We start from the raw sequence: 17,150 nt of genomic DNA, 5'->3' as shown, positions 1-17,150 counted from the left end.
AATTGAAAGGTTATAGTAATCATTAAAGCAAAAGACTTTTATAACCTCCCAGATATTTACCATTTAAACAAAAAATAAGCTTGAAAAATAGCAGAATTAAACCTCGTAGGCGATGCTAGGGAGGGTCATCACTAACCTGCAAGAGGCTGAATTAGCAATAGGTGGCCCTAGTAGGAGCTAGGGGACTACCTTGGGGTGCAAGGAGCTGTTAAATGCAGGCCCTGGGTGCCAAAAGTCTATAAATAGAGCCCTTGTAATTCTTTCATGATATTTGTAAATGCCCATGTGTGTAATATTTCCACCTTTTTGGAGCGGTAAAATAAACCCTATAGCTTTAATTGAGAGCATTAGACCAAAAAATTGGTAAACCACTATCTCAAAAGTAGCAAAAACTGATATTTTTGGAATCTTAAGCACAACAATACTATAGCTTGGAATTTTCAGAACTGAATTTAGGTGAAAACTAACCTTGTTATGTCCTTTGAAAGTTTTTTAGCCACTTTAATTGCTAAAATAATTGAAAGGTTATAGTAATCATTAAAGCAAAAGACTTTTATAACCTCCCAGATATTTACCATTTAAACAAAAAATAAGCTTGAAAAATAGCAGAATTAAACCTCGTAGGCGATGCTAGGGAGGGTCATCACTAACCTGCAAGAGGCTGAATTAGCAATAGGTGGCCCTAGTAGGAGCTAGGGGACTACCTTGGGGTGCAAGGAGCTGTTAAATGCAGGCCCTGGGTGCCAAAAGTCTATAAATAGAGCCCTATGCTTCACAAATTCATTGAGACTTGGAGACCTAGCCAAATCTCTCTCCCATAGAGAGACTCTACCCAAAGATCACTAGAGAGAAAAACTCTAGTTGATTTTAACAAAGATAATTAGTGCTAACCCTTGTTAATTAAGAGAAATATACTAATCTATGTTTGATTTTCTTAATTAATATAATCAATCAAGAAGATTAAATCTCTCTCTTTATTAAGAATTATACTCTTAATACTAGTATATTGTTGATTATTCAAATTAAGATTAAAATTATTAACCTTATTATTTATTAATCCCTATTAGAGTCATAATTAATAAATATTGATCTTAAATAAAATACATTATATCATTTGAGCTTAGTTAATTACAAGATAAATATCAGAGCTTTTTTATAATTTTAAAAATCTAAGAAAATTATGTCTTAATTTTTTGTTATATTTAGTATAATTTATTGAGGCAAAAATTAATTATTTTCAATCTTAACATTGATGGAAAACTTAGTAAACTAGCTTCATAAATCACAAGATAGCTATCAATGAAACAACTAAATATGAATAGCTTGTGATATTTAGCATTTAGTTAGTTGATCAATTTTAATAATTATCCTAACCCAAAAACTCTATTTTTGAGTGAATTCTAATAAAGCTAGTTAATAATCAAAAGATAATAAGATATTTATCACAAGTAGATCTAAGTATAAATAACTCAAGATAACTAGAAAATAACTACCTAATTAGTTTATGAAATATATTAGCAACAAAAAAACATGATTTTGGCTAAACATTAATGAGGATAATTAGTAAACACAATTAAAAGTTTATGAGTTATAATTAGTAAACATGATTAAAAGTTAATGAGAATTTATCACAAGTAGATCTAAGTGTAAAAAACCCAATGATAAATGGATCCTAATTACTTAATTAGTTTAAGTAATTATCTTAGCCTGAAAAACCTTGTTTTTTTATTGTAAACCAATTAGTATATATAGTAAATCCATTTAGAAGTTTTTGGATAAATTATTGGAGGTGTACATATTGTTATGGAATTGAGAAGATTATATCTTTAGGTGATATTAATTTTATATCTTTAGGTGATAATTAATTAATAAATATCAAGTTAAAAGTAAGCCATTTTTGGAATTAGTTAAAAGGGTTGGAAACAATGAGGGCGCTTTGTGGTCTAGGGGCCATAGGAAGTCAATATAGATCATAGAGCATAGACGATAGAGCATAGAGCACAAAGAGATTCTTAGTAGGATAGAGGAAACCCTATGACCTTCAGGCCACAGGGTGCTTCTCATGAAACACCTACATACATACTTGTTATGCTTTATGCTATGTAAATCAATATACTCTGCAAGCGGTTTGTTTAACAATTATTCTTGCAAATCTTCTTGCAGGTATGGATAATTTCAATCATGGTGATAGAGTGTGCATGTTTGTAGAGACACAAAAGGTTGCCATTGGGACTGTATTTGAAATAAATCCAAGTGCATATTGTTCTGGCATGCTTATTGGGGAAGGCAATGTATCGGTGTCAGTTGATTTGTGTTTTGAAAAGAAAGCACTCAGCAAAATAGAACAAACTATGTGTATGATACAATGTTGACTGCATGGCGTGAGAACAAAACAACTACAAAGACATGCTATGTGTTTTCTTTTAATGGCAGTGAGGTTTGCAGTAGAGCTTGGTACGAAATTCATGGCATTCCAAAAACTTCATTTTATCGTTACCGTGAACATTTTGAGAATGGGGTTAGACGCTCAGTACATGGTAATGATGGTGTCATGAGAAAAGAAAGCGACCATACATAAATGGGAAGGGCATTGATGCGCTCTTTTGTTGATGAAAACTCGGAGAGAATGCCACATAAGAGTAGAACCATGGAAGATGGTACTAGGGAAACTTTGCTTGCAATACCAAACACGTACAAGCAAGTAGACATTTTACATGATGTCAATAAAACACTTGACAGTATGAGTCTCAAGCCAATGTCTAGCACAAAATTCAATAGGATTCTGAATACAGAGTTTGTTAATGTGACATTGTCAAAAACAAGTGAGTTCCCCAAATGTGTTGTGTGTAGTCGGATAAAGTCTCAACTAGAGTCAACAAAGGATGACAAGATGATTGCACGTTTGAAGGATGAACATTGAATTCACATGTTGCAACAACAAAGTTGTAGGAATGTGTACTACACCTGGCGTAAGTTCTCCCAGTTGCAAAAGGATAAGTATTTATGCATTATACATGATAAAATGGATCAAAAAAAGACAGCAATATCTAGGTTGCGTGTGAACTCAAAAGATTATGCGAATGCATATCAATTGCAAGTATCATTAACAGGTATGATAACACATGGACATGGTCATGGAATGTATGGTCACTTCTCACTTAATGGTCTATGGCCTTCAGATCCCAATGCTACAATTGGTTCCCTTGCATTATGCTTACAGAATCTGGAAAGAACAGAAAACCATGGACTAGGAGATTTATGCCATGACGGTATGCCATGCAGCAATGTAACGTTATTCAATGCATTGAACTCAAGGAGAGCTCTAGACCTCCAAAACAAAATGAAGCAAGAGCGTGAGAGGAATGCATCAACAATGACACCACCGTTGGCCATCCAAGGATGTAATGAAGAGATTGTACACATACAATCAACTTCCTCTCAATGTGTTGTGGATACCATATCCACTCCTGTATTTCAAAAATTTCCTGAGAATCTTTTGCTACAACTAGATAATTGTGCAGGAGAGAATAAAAATCGATATTTGTTTGCATACTTATCCTTGTTAGTAGCAAAAGGAGTTTTCAAAACCGTGCATTTGGGATTCTTAATGGTGGGTCATACACATGAGGACATAGATGCAATGTTAGTAGGTTCTCAGAAAGATTGCGAACAGGGATGACATTCACTTTTCCACATCTGATGGAACATTTTCAAAAATGTGAAAGCTCAGCTCCAGCACCATTTTTGATGACACAAGTTCCTGACTTTAAATCCTTTGTGCAAGGGTACATGTGTGACGGACAAGATGCTCTAGTCGGACACTCTAAGCCACTTCAATTTCGTTTCTATATGCAAGGTGAAGTCCCAGTAATGCAGTACAAAATTCATCCCAAATCACCCGATTGGATGCCAAAGGAGTCGGGAATTGAGTTGTGGAAAAAAGATGACCAGAGAAAACCAAAATTACGAACAGGCTGTCCAGATGTGGTACCTATAATAGACTATGTGAGAGATAGTCCGCTTGTTATTCAAGGGATTAAGTCAAATCTTGAATTTTGGAAAAGATGTTCTCTATTAAAGGGAAAGGACCATGACTCCACAAAATACATGAAGCCTGTTATCACTTATTTGCAAAACATAATCAATGAGCTTGAACAACCAACCAATAAACACATTGGTGAATATACAACATTTTGGCCAAAGACTATAGGGAGTCATCGAATGCAAGAGATAGAGGAAGACAGAGATGAGTTTCAAGGATATGAAGAATTGAATGATCACTATGTTGGTCCTCAAAGTGCAAGGCCACAAGAGGCCTTTAGGCCTCAAATTGATGTAAGAAAAGGGGATCTTGTTCTTGTGAGACCCGCAGATCGTGAATATCTGATATGGCTAGGAGTGGCAGAGTCAAACGTTGATGTAGACAAATCATCTGCTAACTACAAGAAAGTTCTGATTCAGTATTGGGCACCAAAACATCGAAAGCGAAATCCCACAATCCAAGAACAGTATGAGGATTGTTGGAAAAAGAGTTGGTGCTGCAATCTTGCTGACCCAAAGCGCTGGGAGTGTGTTGATACAATTGTATGGTCATGGACTCCAAGGGGTGGAAGAATTGCGGAAACAATCAAGATCCCATCAAATGTCATGGAGAAGGCACATGCTAGCTTAATAGGAGAAATTGAATAGCATTTCATATCTTGCTCATTGTTTTATTTCCCCAGCTTATGTATGATTTTATGAAGTATTTTTAAACACCCACATAAAAATAAAAAATCTAAAAGGTGTTTCTCAACAACACCATTTTCTTGGGAATCTATCTCTTTTATGAAGTGTTTTGAAACACCCACATAAAAATAAAAATTTGAAAAGGTGTTTCTCAACACCACCATTTTCTTGAGAATCTATCTCTTTTATGAAGTGTTTTGAAACACCCACATAAAAAAAATAAAATTAAAAGGTGTTTCTCAACACCACCATTTTCTTGAGAATCTATCTCTTTGTCACATTCCCAAATTAAATGAAATTTTTCCAAATTTAATGGGAAATAGGAATCCATAGGCGTTGAAATTAGTCCCAAAGTTGTGGGATTTTCCCATTTCATCTAAAATGGTGTTTTGATCTAAGCATGCATACTACTTCATTTTTGTGTACAATAAAGAAAAAGAGAGTCTTATAAGACAAAAACTTTGTTCATTTTAAATATTTGTACACACTTTGGCCATCCGTTTGCAGGTGATAGGCCGAAGAGAAATTTAGCCTTCTCCCTAAATTTTCAAAGAGAACCTTCTAGAAATTACTGGTCATTCTAGGATCTCTATCCAACACTATGGACATTGGCAAGCCATGGTACTTGAAGATTTGTGCTATGAAGAGGGTTTTCATTTGGATGGGCTTTGATAGTCTTTTTGACAGGTATAAAATGAGCTTGTTTACTAAACCTGTCTACTATCATCCATATTCCTGTATTCCCATGGATAGACTTAGGCAATCCAAAGATAAAATCCATGGATATGATCTCCCATGGTGAATTACGGATTGGCAAATGTTGAAGAAATCTAGGTTGCTTCCCTCTATCAAACTTCGTCTTTTGCATACCACACATTTAGAAACATACTCTTGTATGTTTTCTTTCATGGTAGGCCAATAGAAATATGTTTCAATCCCATTTATAGTAGACTGAATCCCTCTATGCCCCGCATAAGGAGGAGCATGAGATTCATACATTACTCTCACATAGTAGTGAGTTAGTAACGCATAGTCTATTGCCATAGAGAAGATAACCATCTTGTAAAGTAAATAGTTCCTCTTTCTTCCCTAGTGCAAGGGTTGAAATTACATCTCTAAAATCAGGATCAATAGCATACTCATCTATCATAGAAGATAGATCATTGTGAGTTGCTATGGAAACCACATTCACTCTCGGTCGTCTTGAGAGTGCATCGGCTACTTGATTATGCTTGCGAGCAATGTGAGCAATATGAAAATGAAATTGCGAAAGGAAATTTTCCCACCTCATTTGTTTGTCGAAGAGTTTGGTCTGCGTCATGAAGTACTTAAGACTTTGGTGATCCGCTTGCAGAATGAAAGGAGTCCCCAATAAATAGTGCTTCCGTGAGTCTAAGGCATGTAGAACTGCGAGGAGTTCCTTTTCATATATGCCTAGAGCTTGGTCAACAGGGTCGAGCCTTTGACTTTCATAGGCTATGGCGTGCCCTTCTTGGAGCAAAACAATTCCAAGGCAATCACCACAAGCGTCACATTGGACCTCAAATGGCTTTGAGAGATCCGACAGGGTAAGCACTGGTTGAGAGATAAGCTTTTCTTTAAGCTTTTTGAAAGCATTGTTCTCCTTGGCAGACCATGTATACCTAACTTTTTTCTTTGTTAGGTCATGTAATGGTCCTACAATTTGAGAGAACTTTTCTACAAAGCGTCTATAGTATGCACACATACCTATAAGCTTCTTAGTTCATGAAGATTCCTTGTTGGTTTAGGCCATCCTTTTATTACGTCTAACTTTGATGGATCCCATTTGGATGCCATCTTAAGAGATAATGTGACCTAAATTTCTTGCAAGAAAAACTCACTTTTCTTTTGATTGACATAAAGTTTGTTCTCTCTTAAGACTTGAAATATTACCTGGAGGTGTTGCTTGTGTTCATCTAGTGAATTAGAGTAGATGATAATATCATCAGAGAACACAAGAATAGCTTCTCCATCAAGCGGTTGAATGTGGCTGGTGAATTGGTCAAGCCAAAAGGCATGATAATGTATTCATAAAGACCAAACGTAGTGTGAAATGTGGTCTTTACAATGTCTTTATCAACTAGCCTTATTTGATGATAGCCACTTTTCAGGTCAATCCTACTGAAGTAGGTCAATCCTTGTAGCTTATCAAATAGGTCTTCTACCCGTGGAATGGGAAACCTATTCTTGATAGTGATCCTATTTAGTGCTCTGTAGTCGACACACATACGATATGTGCCGTCTTTCTTTTGTACTAGTAACATGGGTGAGCAAAATGGAGATGAGCTAGGCCTAACCATGCCCTTCTCAACTAACTCATGCACTTGCTGCATAGTCTCCTCTTCTTGAGCTTGAGAAACTCTATAAGGAGAATTATCAGGCGGTGAACTCCCTAGAAGAAGTTCAATTGCATGGTCATCATTGCCTCGTTTAGGAGGTAGTTCACAAGGGATATCCTCAATAAAGACATCTTGAAACCCCTTGAGAAAATTGGATAATTCTAATTCCTTGTGATTGTTTATATTTTCTTTTGCTAAAGTATTAGGTTCATTTTAAGAATCTTCAACAAAAAACATGTACACGAAAACAGATCTCTTTATTGACTTCTTGAAAGCTTGCGTATGTACAATGGGTATGGTGTTACCCAGCTCTTTGGTATCTATGAACCATCTTTTTCTCTGTACTTAAAGTAGATTTTCCTTTCAGGGAATTTAACATTGGTAGTGATGCGATTAAACCATGGTGCCCCTAGGATTATATACTCGTGCTTGAGAGGAGACATAAATAAGTCCTCTTTGTCCACATAGCTTTGGACATGGAGCCTCAATTTCCCCATTAAGGGAGTGGCTGAAGCTTCTTGCCCCTTGAAAGCACCATCTGCGAGTAGGACATCTCCCATCTCATAGGCTTGGATGCCTAGCTTGGTGGCCAACTTTATTGATATGAAATTGTGAGTAGAACCAGGGTCAAAGAGAATAAAAGCATCATGTTCTCTTACCTCTCCCCAAGCATGGCATAGAGGAGATCCTTTTGTGGTGAGCTTCCTCCTCTTGGATTTCTACCAAGGTAGCTCTAGGAGGCTCATGCCGGGTGTTCTTTTGGAAACAAGCGCGGACCGCATGCCCTTGCTCGCCGCACTTGAAACAACGGTTATCCTTGCGATAATGCTCAAGATCTTCAGGAGAGAGTTATTTTTTGCCTTTGTAAATTCCCTTCTCCTTATATTTGTTGTTTTTGGAATTGCCGTGAAAAGACTTTTGGACATTGTCCTTCCCCTTAGGCTCATTGGAACCCTTGTTTTCCGTGGGCTTAGAATTTCTCTTAGCCCCTGTTTGGAAATTGATTCAAGAAGCCACCATAGCATGGTGTATAACCGCGGATATGGCGCGTGGCCTTTAGGAGTTGACATACTCCACCATTTCTTCATTTAAACCCGCACAAAATTGCTTCTTGTGCTCTCCAAAATCCATATTTTTGAAGACAGTTGCTTTGAGATGTAGGTCCCAAAACTTGTCTACATATTTATGAATGGATTTGTAGGGAGAGAGCTTCAAGATTCACCATTTGGTGAGTACTTTGCCTTTGGCATCGGTGGCCAAAAATTGCTTCATAATGGAAGCTCTTAAAGCTTTCTATGTTCATGGAGCTTCACTGTTTTCCCGTAGGCTAGACCACCAGTGCCTGGCAAACTTTTGAAAGTGCATAGCTACATGGAGTAGCTTAGAGGACTCTGTGAGCCCTCATCTTCAAACGCCACATCGAATTGTTGGATAAAGGCCAAGACTTTGTCCGTAGCACCAAAGGTGCCATCGTAGGTAAGGAAAGAGATGTTGTTTCCTCCCTCTTTGAACTTTTTGAGCTTGGACGACCTCTTCCATGCGGCATAGGATTTCCTATGGCCTCTTCTTTTTGATGGTTCAAAAGTTTCACCATTGCTTTCTTCAGAAGATGAAGCGTTTCAGGAATATGGAGAAGAGGATGACCTCTTCCTTGCATTGATCTTCTTTGTCTGCACCATCACTTTCATAAGAGGAAGAGGATGAAGAAGATGAAGAAGACGGTGTCCTCTTTCTCGCCTATTTCTTCTCTTGCTTGTTGTCATCCCTTTTTGAATTATGGTGTGGAGAAGTGTGCGATGGTCTTCTCCATTTAGGAGGTGATGGAGAGCGTTTAGGCCGCCGTCTTCTTGGGCCATCTCCACCGAGGTGGCAAGAGACTCACTTCTTTCTTGTTCCTTCGGTGGGGGATCTTGAGTTCTCCTCTGAGAAGGATATGTGTCTTCAAGAAACAAATTTTTGAGCCCTTCGTATGGATCCTCTTCTTCTTCCCAAATTGGAGAGAGGCCTCTTTTGGAAGTCTCACAAGGAGGCTTCCTAGGTACTTTCCTGTCATGGTGGGGAGTTTGAAGAATCCCATGAGCACGAAGCGGATGTTGTACTTCACTTTGGAGGGATGGATTGCCCATGGCTTATTGAAGCCTAGAAACAAGGTAGCTAACAATAGGGGCATGATTAGTAGCCTGATCATTAGCAAAATCAAAGCTATCAACATTGATTTCACTCTCTTTACTATTGTCAGCCATTCTAACAACCTTTAGGTGTACTTTGGCACTTCAAGCCCTAGTTGCTACTCCTCTTTACCCCTTTAGAAAAGCACTCAAGCTACTGTACCTGTGGCTCATATACCATTAATTGCAAGGAATAGAAGAGAGGGTCGTTCAACACCCAAATAGCATGGGCTCCTGTCAAGCTTCTAAGCTCAATAGTGGTTAAGCCATAGGCAAGCCCTGTAGGACTCCACTATTTAGACCATAGCTCTTGATGGTGATGTCCCGTTATCTGCACAAAGGCAGGCGCACTGCAAGGCTGAAAAATCCCTATTCTACTTCCTCAATTGCAATTAATAATAACAACCATTTATAGCTAGCTTGAGGACCTTCCTTCTTGAGCAAGAAAAGAGAAACCTTGTGCACAGACACAGACAGTGTAACATTTAATGGCCTAGTAACTTGTGTGTAGCAGAAAATAACATGAATATATTGAGAATTTCATTAGAATAAGTTTCTAATGAGCGTAACAAGAGTGCTTGGGTGGAGAGAGCAACAAAAAGCATAGCACCTAGTTAGATAGGCATGAACAATACTTCAAAAGAGAGAGAAATTAATCTATTGACAACAATTGAGGACCGGATTTACATGGAGCCCATCCCCCCTCCAAAAGGCTTTGTATTATAGGTTTCTCCCATCAAGAGAGACATTTTACAATACAATTCTTTGTGTTCCTTCAATACTAGCTAGTGCAATGAAGATGGAAGCTTCAAGCAGAACACTTATAAAACACAACATCAATTCCCTCACGGTCTCAGACCCAAGACCTCACACACCTTCGAAGATGGTGAGAGCTAGCGGGGTATGAGAGTAGATTGAGAGGAAGAAGGAGTAGTCTTACGAGAAAGATGTACATGTCCTCACATAATCACTCATATTAGCATAGCATAGCTTAGTAGTTAGCATGGTAGAGGAGATGATCAGCATGCATTGAATCTTGGATCTTGGTTGGATTTGCATCACAAAGCCAAGAGTTGTTGGTGTAGGACTCCCTTCTCACAAGCTTGGAGTAGGTGATAAGCTTTTCATTAAAGCTTGAGAAGGAGAGAGAGTCTTCCTGCTTCACACATGAGCTTGTGTGTGAGTGTGTGAGTCATGACTTGAGAAAATCAGCACCCTCTCTCTCTTGGTCGACCCCTCATGCCATTCTCCCTCTTGCTGACACCCCATTGGACCTCTCCAGGCTTAGCCAATAGGATTTCGGGAGCATAAGTGATAGCCTTCTGACATGTGTCCCCCTTTCTCCATTTGTGAGAGCTTTAGGTAATTAATCAATGCAACTAAACTCTCATTGGACCCCTTTGTCTCCTTGCCAATAGAAATCAGGCAAGTCATTGGGCTGTTGAATGCTCATTGGACCCCTTGGGAGATTGTCCAATAGTCTTCTAGAGAGCTTAATTCTTATTGGTTCTTTTATTAAGTGTTTTTAAACTAAATAAACTAGATTTACTCTAGCCTAATTTGCATTGGTCCACCTCCATGGCCATCCAATAGGATTTGAGTACACCTTGTGGGCATCTGGTCTAGGGAGCTGACATGTGTATGGCCTCATTCACTTTGTGTAAAGGGAGCTTGTGAGTGTGTGTGTGTGTGTGTTTCTGTCTCATCCCCTACTTCCAGGGCTTACCCCCTCCTTTGTAGGATTTGTAAAGACCTTTTTGGTACACACACAAAGCATCCAATTTTCCTAGTGATGACCTTCGGACACAACCTTTGAATTTTCAAACCTTAGCATTTTGGAAGTCCTAATGGGCGGAACCTTAGAGTCTTTAAAGCCCATTGATGCACATTGCTCTTTTGCAGATGGCCTCCCCTTTGGATCCCTATTTTCCCTCCTTTGGATCCCTACTGTGGCCGGTCTGCTAGTTTAGCCAATATTCTAGCTTTTTCTCCCCTACACTCCCCATATTAAGTGATCAGTTTAACATGAGAAAATCATTTGGGAGAATTAGATATTAGTTTTTATGAAACACAAGCACGCACATGCACGTACGCGTACACCGTAGACGTGCTTGAACGCGTACACACACACTCGCACGCACACAACACACGCATGACAATGACACACACACACACACACACACACACACACACACACACACAGATAATTACAAATTAAAAAAACCAAAAAGACAAAAAAAAATATTTTTTGTTTTTGCAAGTTATATAAATACCGTCAAGAAGTTATCATTTTCTATTGAGATAATCTCTCTTTCTCTATCTCAAACTCAACTCTCTGTCAAGCTTCCACTTGGTCTTTCTCTCAAGCTCTCAACTTTCCATTTCTCTTTCTCCTTCAAGCTCTCAATTTTCCACAAGCTATACATTTCTCTATTTTTGTCCATCTCATAATTAGCCAAACTATGAGGACAAGAAATCAATAAAAAAACAATGGTGTCATAGATAAAATTATTGCTTCTACATCGCAAGAAGTCCCACCGTGGTCCACTCAAGAGAGCAAACAATCCCAAGTTGTAAGTTGTCTAGATCAAATTGTTTTTGTTGTGACCGGTGTGGTTGGAACTGGCCACACAAGTGCAGAATTGAGCCATCACATGGAAATTGCTAGCACAATAGACGACACAAGAAATGAAGAGTTTGGAAATGTGGTCGACAAGCATATTTTTCTTTAGGGTGGGTGGATGCTCATAGAGCTCCCTATCATGGAAAACTTCTGCGCTTACCTCTATGTTGACTTACTTCAAACCCAGTCATTCGCATACATGATGACCATGTGGTGGATTTGCAACTCTCCATTGCAAATAGAAGCTACCAACCAACCATGGCAAGATTTATTGTAAGTGAGCGGATTCCTGGGGAAGATCATAAAAAATTCTCTTGTTGTGGTCATGCCTCGAGAGATCTTCCGATGTCATATGACTTGGACGAGGAACTTCGTCTAATCCCCGAGATTAGTCATATGGCTGAGAGATACTTCGTGGTTTGGGATAGAAATCATAGATTGGAGGCATGGATGTGGTGGAAGAACGAGAACGACATCCCCACTGAGGAGGCACCATGTGTTGAGTGCGTGCTTGTAGAGTTTGAACCCCATGAGACAACGGAGTTTCTATTGGTTTTGGGAATGATAAACAAGTAAATCCAATTGTTTCTTGCGAATGTAAATGCATCTTATTGTTTACTACAATGTGTATTACACCCAAGTGTTCTACACGGCTACGAGGATTTCACTCCTTCACACCACTGTGCACGATATATTCATGATAAGAAAGCTAGGGCTAGCGGACCCAACTTCAGTCCTTCAATTTTTTTTGGAAAGAGCACGATTGATAGTAGAGAGGGCTTTGAACTTCAGGGGTCCTAACAAATCAAAGTGGCTAAAAACCAATGGCTATCCTTGCTCAACTCATTTGGAGGGTATGCATTGAAAGAAATGTTAACTGGGCATGTGATTTGATTATGAATTTTTATTATATATGTTTTGATTGTGTCCTTTGCAAATGATAGGGAGATTTTGATGTTATGTACAATAGCAAAATTGAAGGTTTGTCATCAAACGGGAGCTTCAACTACAACTTGGCACCTGACGCATACAAGCAATGTATCATTTTGGCGCTATCTCAAACAGAGAAATATTTCATGCGTAAAGTATTTCAAGCAAATCCAAAAACCAAAAACAACTTTTTTCAAAATTGTATAGCATTACAGGTTGGGACGAGAAGACTATCAAAATGACACCATCTAGAGTGACAAAGGTTGCACGGGCACGCATTAGCCCAGAAGAGTAAGTAAATATTTGTAAGTCTTTTGATATCTTTCTCTCTTCATTATGTCTTCTCTGCAGATGACGACATGTTGTGGGAGAAGCTACCAAGTACGGATCCCACACAGTGGACGGTTGATCGTATGGGTAGACCATTTTGTAGAGGCATTGAGAGAAGTCCAGCGTTTTCCAGTTGAAACTTATTGGATGTTTTGACTTCATGTTCCTCAAAAATTGGAGGTATAAGAAATCTAAATTATTCTTTTGGTTTGTAGGTGGCTACTAGGTATCTTCACAAACATGGGCTGTTGTGCTCGATTGTTTTGTAGAAGTGGGGACATTGGCAACACAATGTTTACAGCTACGTAGGCATTGCATCAGTTGTGAGAAGAATTGGTTAGTTTTCAATGCATGTCTAGGTCCGGCTCAACGCATACCTTCCAATATAGGCTCGACGTTGATGTTTGGAAGGGTAGCTATAGCTCATGTATTTGAGCATCCGGAGTAGGCGACAAAGCAGATTTGTCCATTGGAACCACCTTTGCCACTCAGCAGCCAGGGAGGTAGGACATCAGCTCCACGTAGAACTTTCACATCCTTAGTCTCGGCATGGCCTTTATATGGAGCTTCCCCCAGTGCATTCAGTGCCTCCACATCTGAGGCCCCCCTTGGAGTTGGTCCAATGCCCCCCACATTACCTACATGCCTTCCCACATATGGTTCGCACCCTTGCCATTCGAAGGAGTTCCTCCATCATTTGGTGCACCCACCACTACTTTTAGGCCCATCTCTGGTCCATATGTTGGGTGTTCCTCGGCCATAGATGCTTCGTCTGCACGGCCCCCGTTGGCACGACCTTTGTTTCCTCCAAGAGCATATGGCCCTTCACCGTCCTTTCATCCACCTCACCATGATGTATTCCTCCCCATTTGATGCAATAGTACGTTTAGATTTGGGGTAAATCATGTTTTGGTTTGAATGTAAGTCAGCCCTAAATGTGCAATCTTCAATGTTACATTTTAGTTGAAAAGGCAGTGAGACACGTAGCGAATGGTTCTGAACTCTATATAGCCCAGAGAGAGAGAGAGAGAGAGAGAGAGAGAGAGGAGCCAAAATACACAAAAGGGAGGGAGAGAGAGAAAGAGATAGATAAAGAATCTTTTGAGAATCTGCTCGCTCGATTTCTAAAAAGCGGTCACTAAAAATTACTCGCCCAAAAATTACGTCCAAAAGCATAATTACTCCTTAGAATATGCATCCATTCTTGTCATATGGTATTTTGTACTACAAAAGAGCCATACGAACAATATTTTCTTCATGGCATTTGAAACATGTATTTGAGAGAATCGATGTATACCATCATTGGGTCAAGGAGAGACTATGCAAGCAAGTCTACCTTAGGATATGACTCTATTCAAAGAATTTTGACTCTTTGGGATTACTCTCTTTATGGATTAATCGCAATTCATGTAACATTTGTATTACCATATTGTGACAACATACTTGAAAGCCGAGACACCTTTTGCACTTCATTGTGAGGATCTTCCCTCCCATGCATTCTGCACATACTGAGGCTAACAACCAATGAGATAAGTAACATAAACTATGTGCGCTAGGTTACATGGGCCAGTAAAAAACTGGCCCCTGAAGGAAGGATGCACATACCCCAATATTGTGTTGCTTAGTGGTCCAAAGGAGAGACATGGAGGAGTCACTGTCTCACTGGATAGCGCAGCTAAGATTCGTTTCGGATCGTCCGGTCTTGACATGAGTTTAATCCCCTCTGACGTCATGGCTCAGCGCAGTGTGGTCATTTTCACCGCAACTTTTGTCACATACAGAAAACATTTTGCTACTATGCTGGGGATTTTGCTGCTCGTAGCTTCGATTTGCGCCTTTCCACGTCCGAATTGGTTCAGTGTGCTTGTCGTAGCTGCTCTCCTTGCCTAATTAGTCATGGGAGATGTACGCGCTCAAGCCGACTTCGATGCTACACACACACACACACACTTTTCTGTCGAAGTAGGAGCAAAAGAGAGAGAGAGAGAGAGAGAGAGAGAGAGAGATTGAAATATTCAAAACGCTCCTCTACAATATTCCATATCCATTAAAGCTAGAAAGAATCAGCTGCGTTTAACCCGCAGCCTGGCCGGGTTTCTCTTGCCTGCATTGCTCTCTCTTGATTCAACATGATGATGATGATGACGACCTGCAGAGTGAGCAACTTCGGCCTTGGAGTAGCAGCAGCTCGACCATATTGCAGAGCGACAACTACTGAGCGTGGAGGCGATGGAGTGGAGCAGCCTTTCCTCGCGGAGGCAGTGAGCGGCTTCGCTGGGCAGAAACTCATTCTGATGAAGATGACGTCCGTGCATAGGCGTTGCTCTTCTTTATGGCTCGCAGTCGATGCAGGTCCTTACTTCTGAAGGTCTCGTTCTTGTATTGCCATTCGAGAGAAGTCGGTTAATGTGGCTTGCTGATGCTTTAATTGTAATTATGCAGTGTGATCCATCTTGAATTCTCTCACCCATCTGACGGTCTCACGTAAGGCCACACATGCCTTCAAGGTGCAAGCATAGGTGTGATAGCATTTCAAGAAGAGGCTTTTCTTGTAAGGCCACATGCCTTCAAGGTGCAAGCATAGGTGTGATAGCATTTGAAGAAGAAGCTTTTTTTGTAAGGCCACTTGACATAATATGGCGGAGGGGAGTCCCTTTTACACGTTGTTGGGCGTATTTTTGACACCTCATTTTTTTGTAAATTTGTACATACGGACATGACGCCCGATGTAAAAAGGGTGTGTGGGTTTTTTTTTTGTGGGTTTTTTAGTTTGCGTTAGCAAGCACATGTACATGCACTGCAAATCGTTAGTTTAGTGACAGCTGTCGGACAACTGTAAGTGTCCGTGAGTGAGTTTTTTGAAGTGAGCTTTGTATATAACTTAAACTCATGTACAAACTTAATTTTTAAGTTCAGTCAAACATCAGAAATTTACAGGTTTTGGGTCGTTGTGGCTTCTTGATGCTTTTGGATGCAGTTTTTTGCTCCGACTAGCCTTCTCTACGTGTAGTCGTGCTGGGATAGCTTTTTGTTCGCGTCAATTTTGCTCATGACGGAGTATGGAATCAAATTTAGTCATCTTCAGCTTTCTCGCTAGTCATTTTTCAAGCTTTCTCTCAGGCTTTAAAGTGCCCCAATTGGAGTTGTGCTCATCAGGTTACGACTAGTTCTCTGCAGGGTTATGGCTATGGCAATCTAGTGGCAAATTGTGTACGGACAGAATTGGAGGGCATGTATGTATGAATTATGGAATTGATGTTGAAGTTGTCGGTTTGTGATATTCAATTATGAAAGGGGAGGGCCTTGTCTTCATATGCATTGGTCGGTGTGTGATGTAAATCCGTGCTTTGGCAGGGTTTTGCTCCTATGTGACATAGTCTCTTTGGTGGACGACGGCTAGTAAATTCCCACGGGGACTACTCTTGTTGGATTAGTGGTGTTTCAAAGGAGTTTCCCAAAGCTTTTGGTGTTCTTTTTGTGCCCTTTCAACGCTTTTGGGTGACATCGCTATAGAGGTGTTTCAGTTTGCTTGTTTCTCAACAGTGTTTTGGTGCCCACCACCGAGGATCTTCTTCAAGTGACCTTCAATTGACAGCTTTGATGGCTATGGTGACAGAGTTTCCAAGGTTCTATGGTCATGTAGGTGAGGATGCTGATGCATTCATTGAAAAGATGGAGTTTTCTTGTTTGATGGCAAATAAGAAAGATCCAATGATTATGCTCAAGATTTTGGTCTTTTGCTTGAAAGAAGATGCAAGGATATGGTATGATGAGTATGAGTCTTGGTGGAAATCATCTCAACCTCCATTGGTGATGACTTATGATGCATTAAAGAAGGCTTTTCTTGAGAAGTTCAAGAAGGTAGACGACCCAACGGATGTATGGCACTCCATTGAAGGACTTGTACAATGTGATGGTCAAAGTGATGGTTCAATGCTTTGTGGAGAAGATGGTGTGTTTCTTTGGGAAGTGATGCTCCTCCTTTTCTGATTAAAAAGTGTATGTTTATGC

At 39.8% G+C, this 17,150-nt stretch overlaps 1 protein-coding gene across 1 annotated transcript; it reads left to right on the top strand.

Annotated features, from left to right (window-relative positions):
• Positions 1-14,693: 14,693 nt before the first annotated feature.
• Positions 14,694-16,080, top strand: LOC147427723 (uncharacterized). Its single transcript, XM_086496621.1, has 2 exons — positions 14,694-15,491; positions 15,582-16,080. Exons 1-2 carry the CDS (start codon positions 15,269-15,271, stop codon positions 15,584-15,586), a joined length of 228 nt encoding a protein of 75 aa, XP_086352747.1. The 5' UTR covers positions 14,694-15,268; the 3' UTR covers positions 15,587-16,080.
• Positions 16,081-17,150: the final 1,070 nt, after the last annotated feature.

Source organism: Adiantum capillus-veneris, chromosome 23 (genome assembly GCF_014529385.1).
Source record: "Adiantum capillus-veneris isolate H3 chromosome 23, ASM1452938v2, whole genome shotgun sequence".
NCBI lineage: Eukaryota > Viridiplantae > Streptophyta > Polypodiopsida > Polypodiales > Pteridaceae > Adiantum > Adiantum capillus-veneris.
The sequence above is the reverse complement of the archived record's forward strand: the minus strand, read 5'-3'. Positions and strand labels throughout refer to the sequence as shown.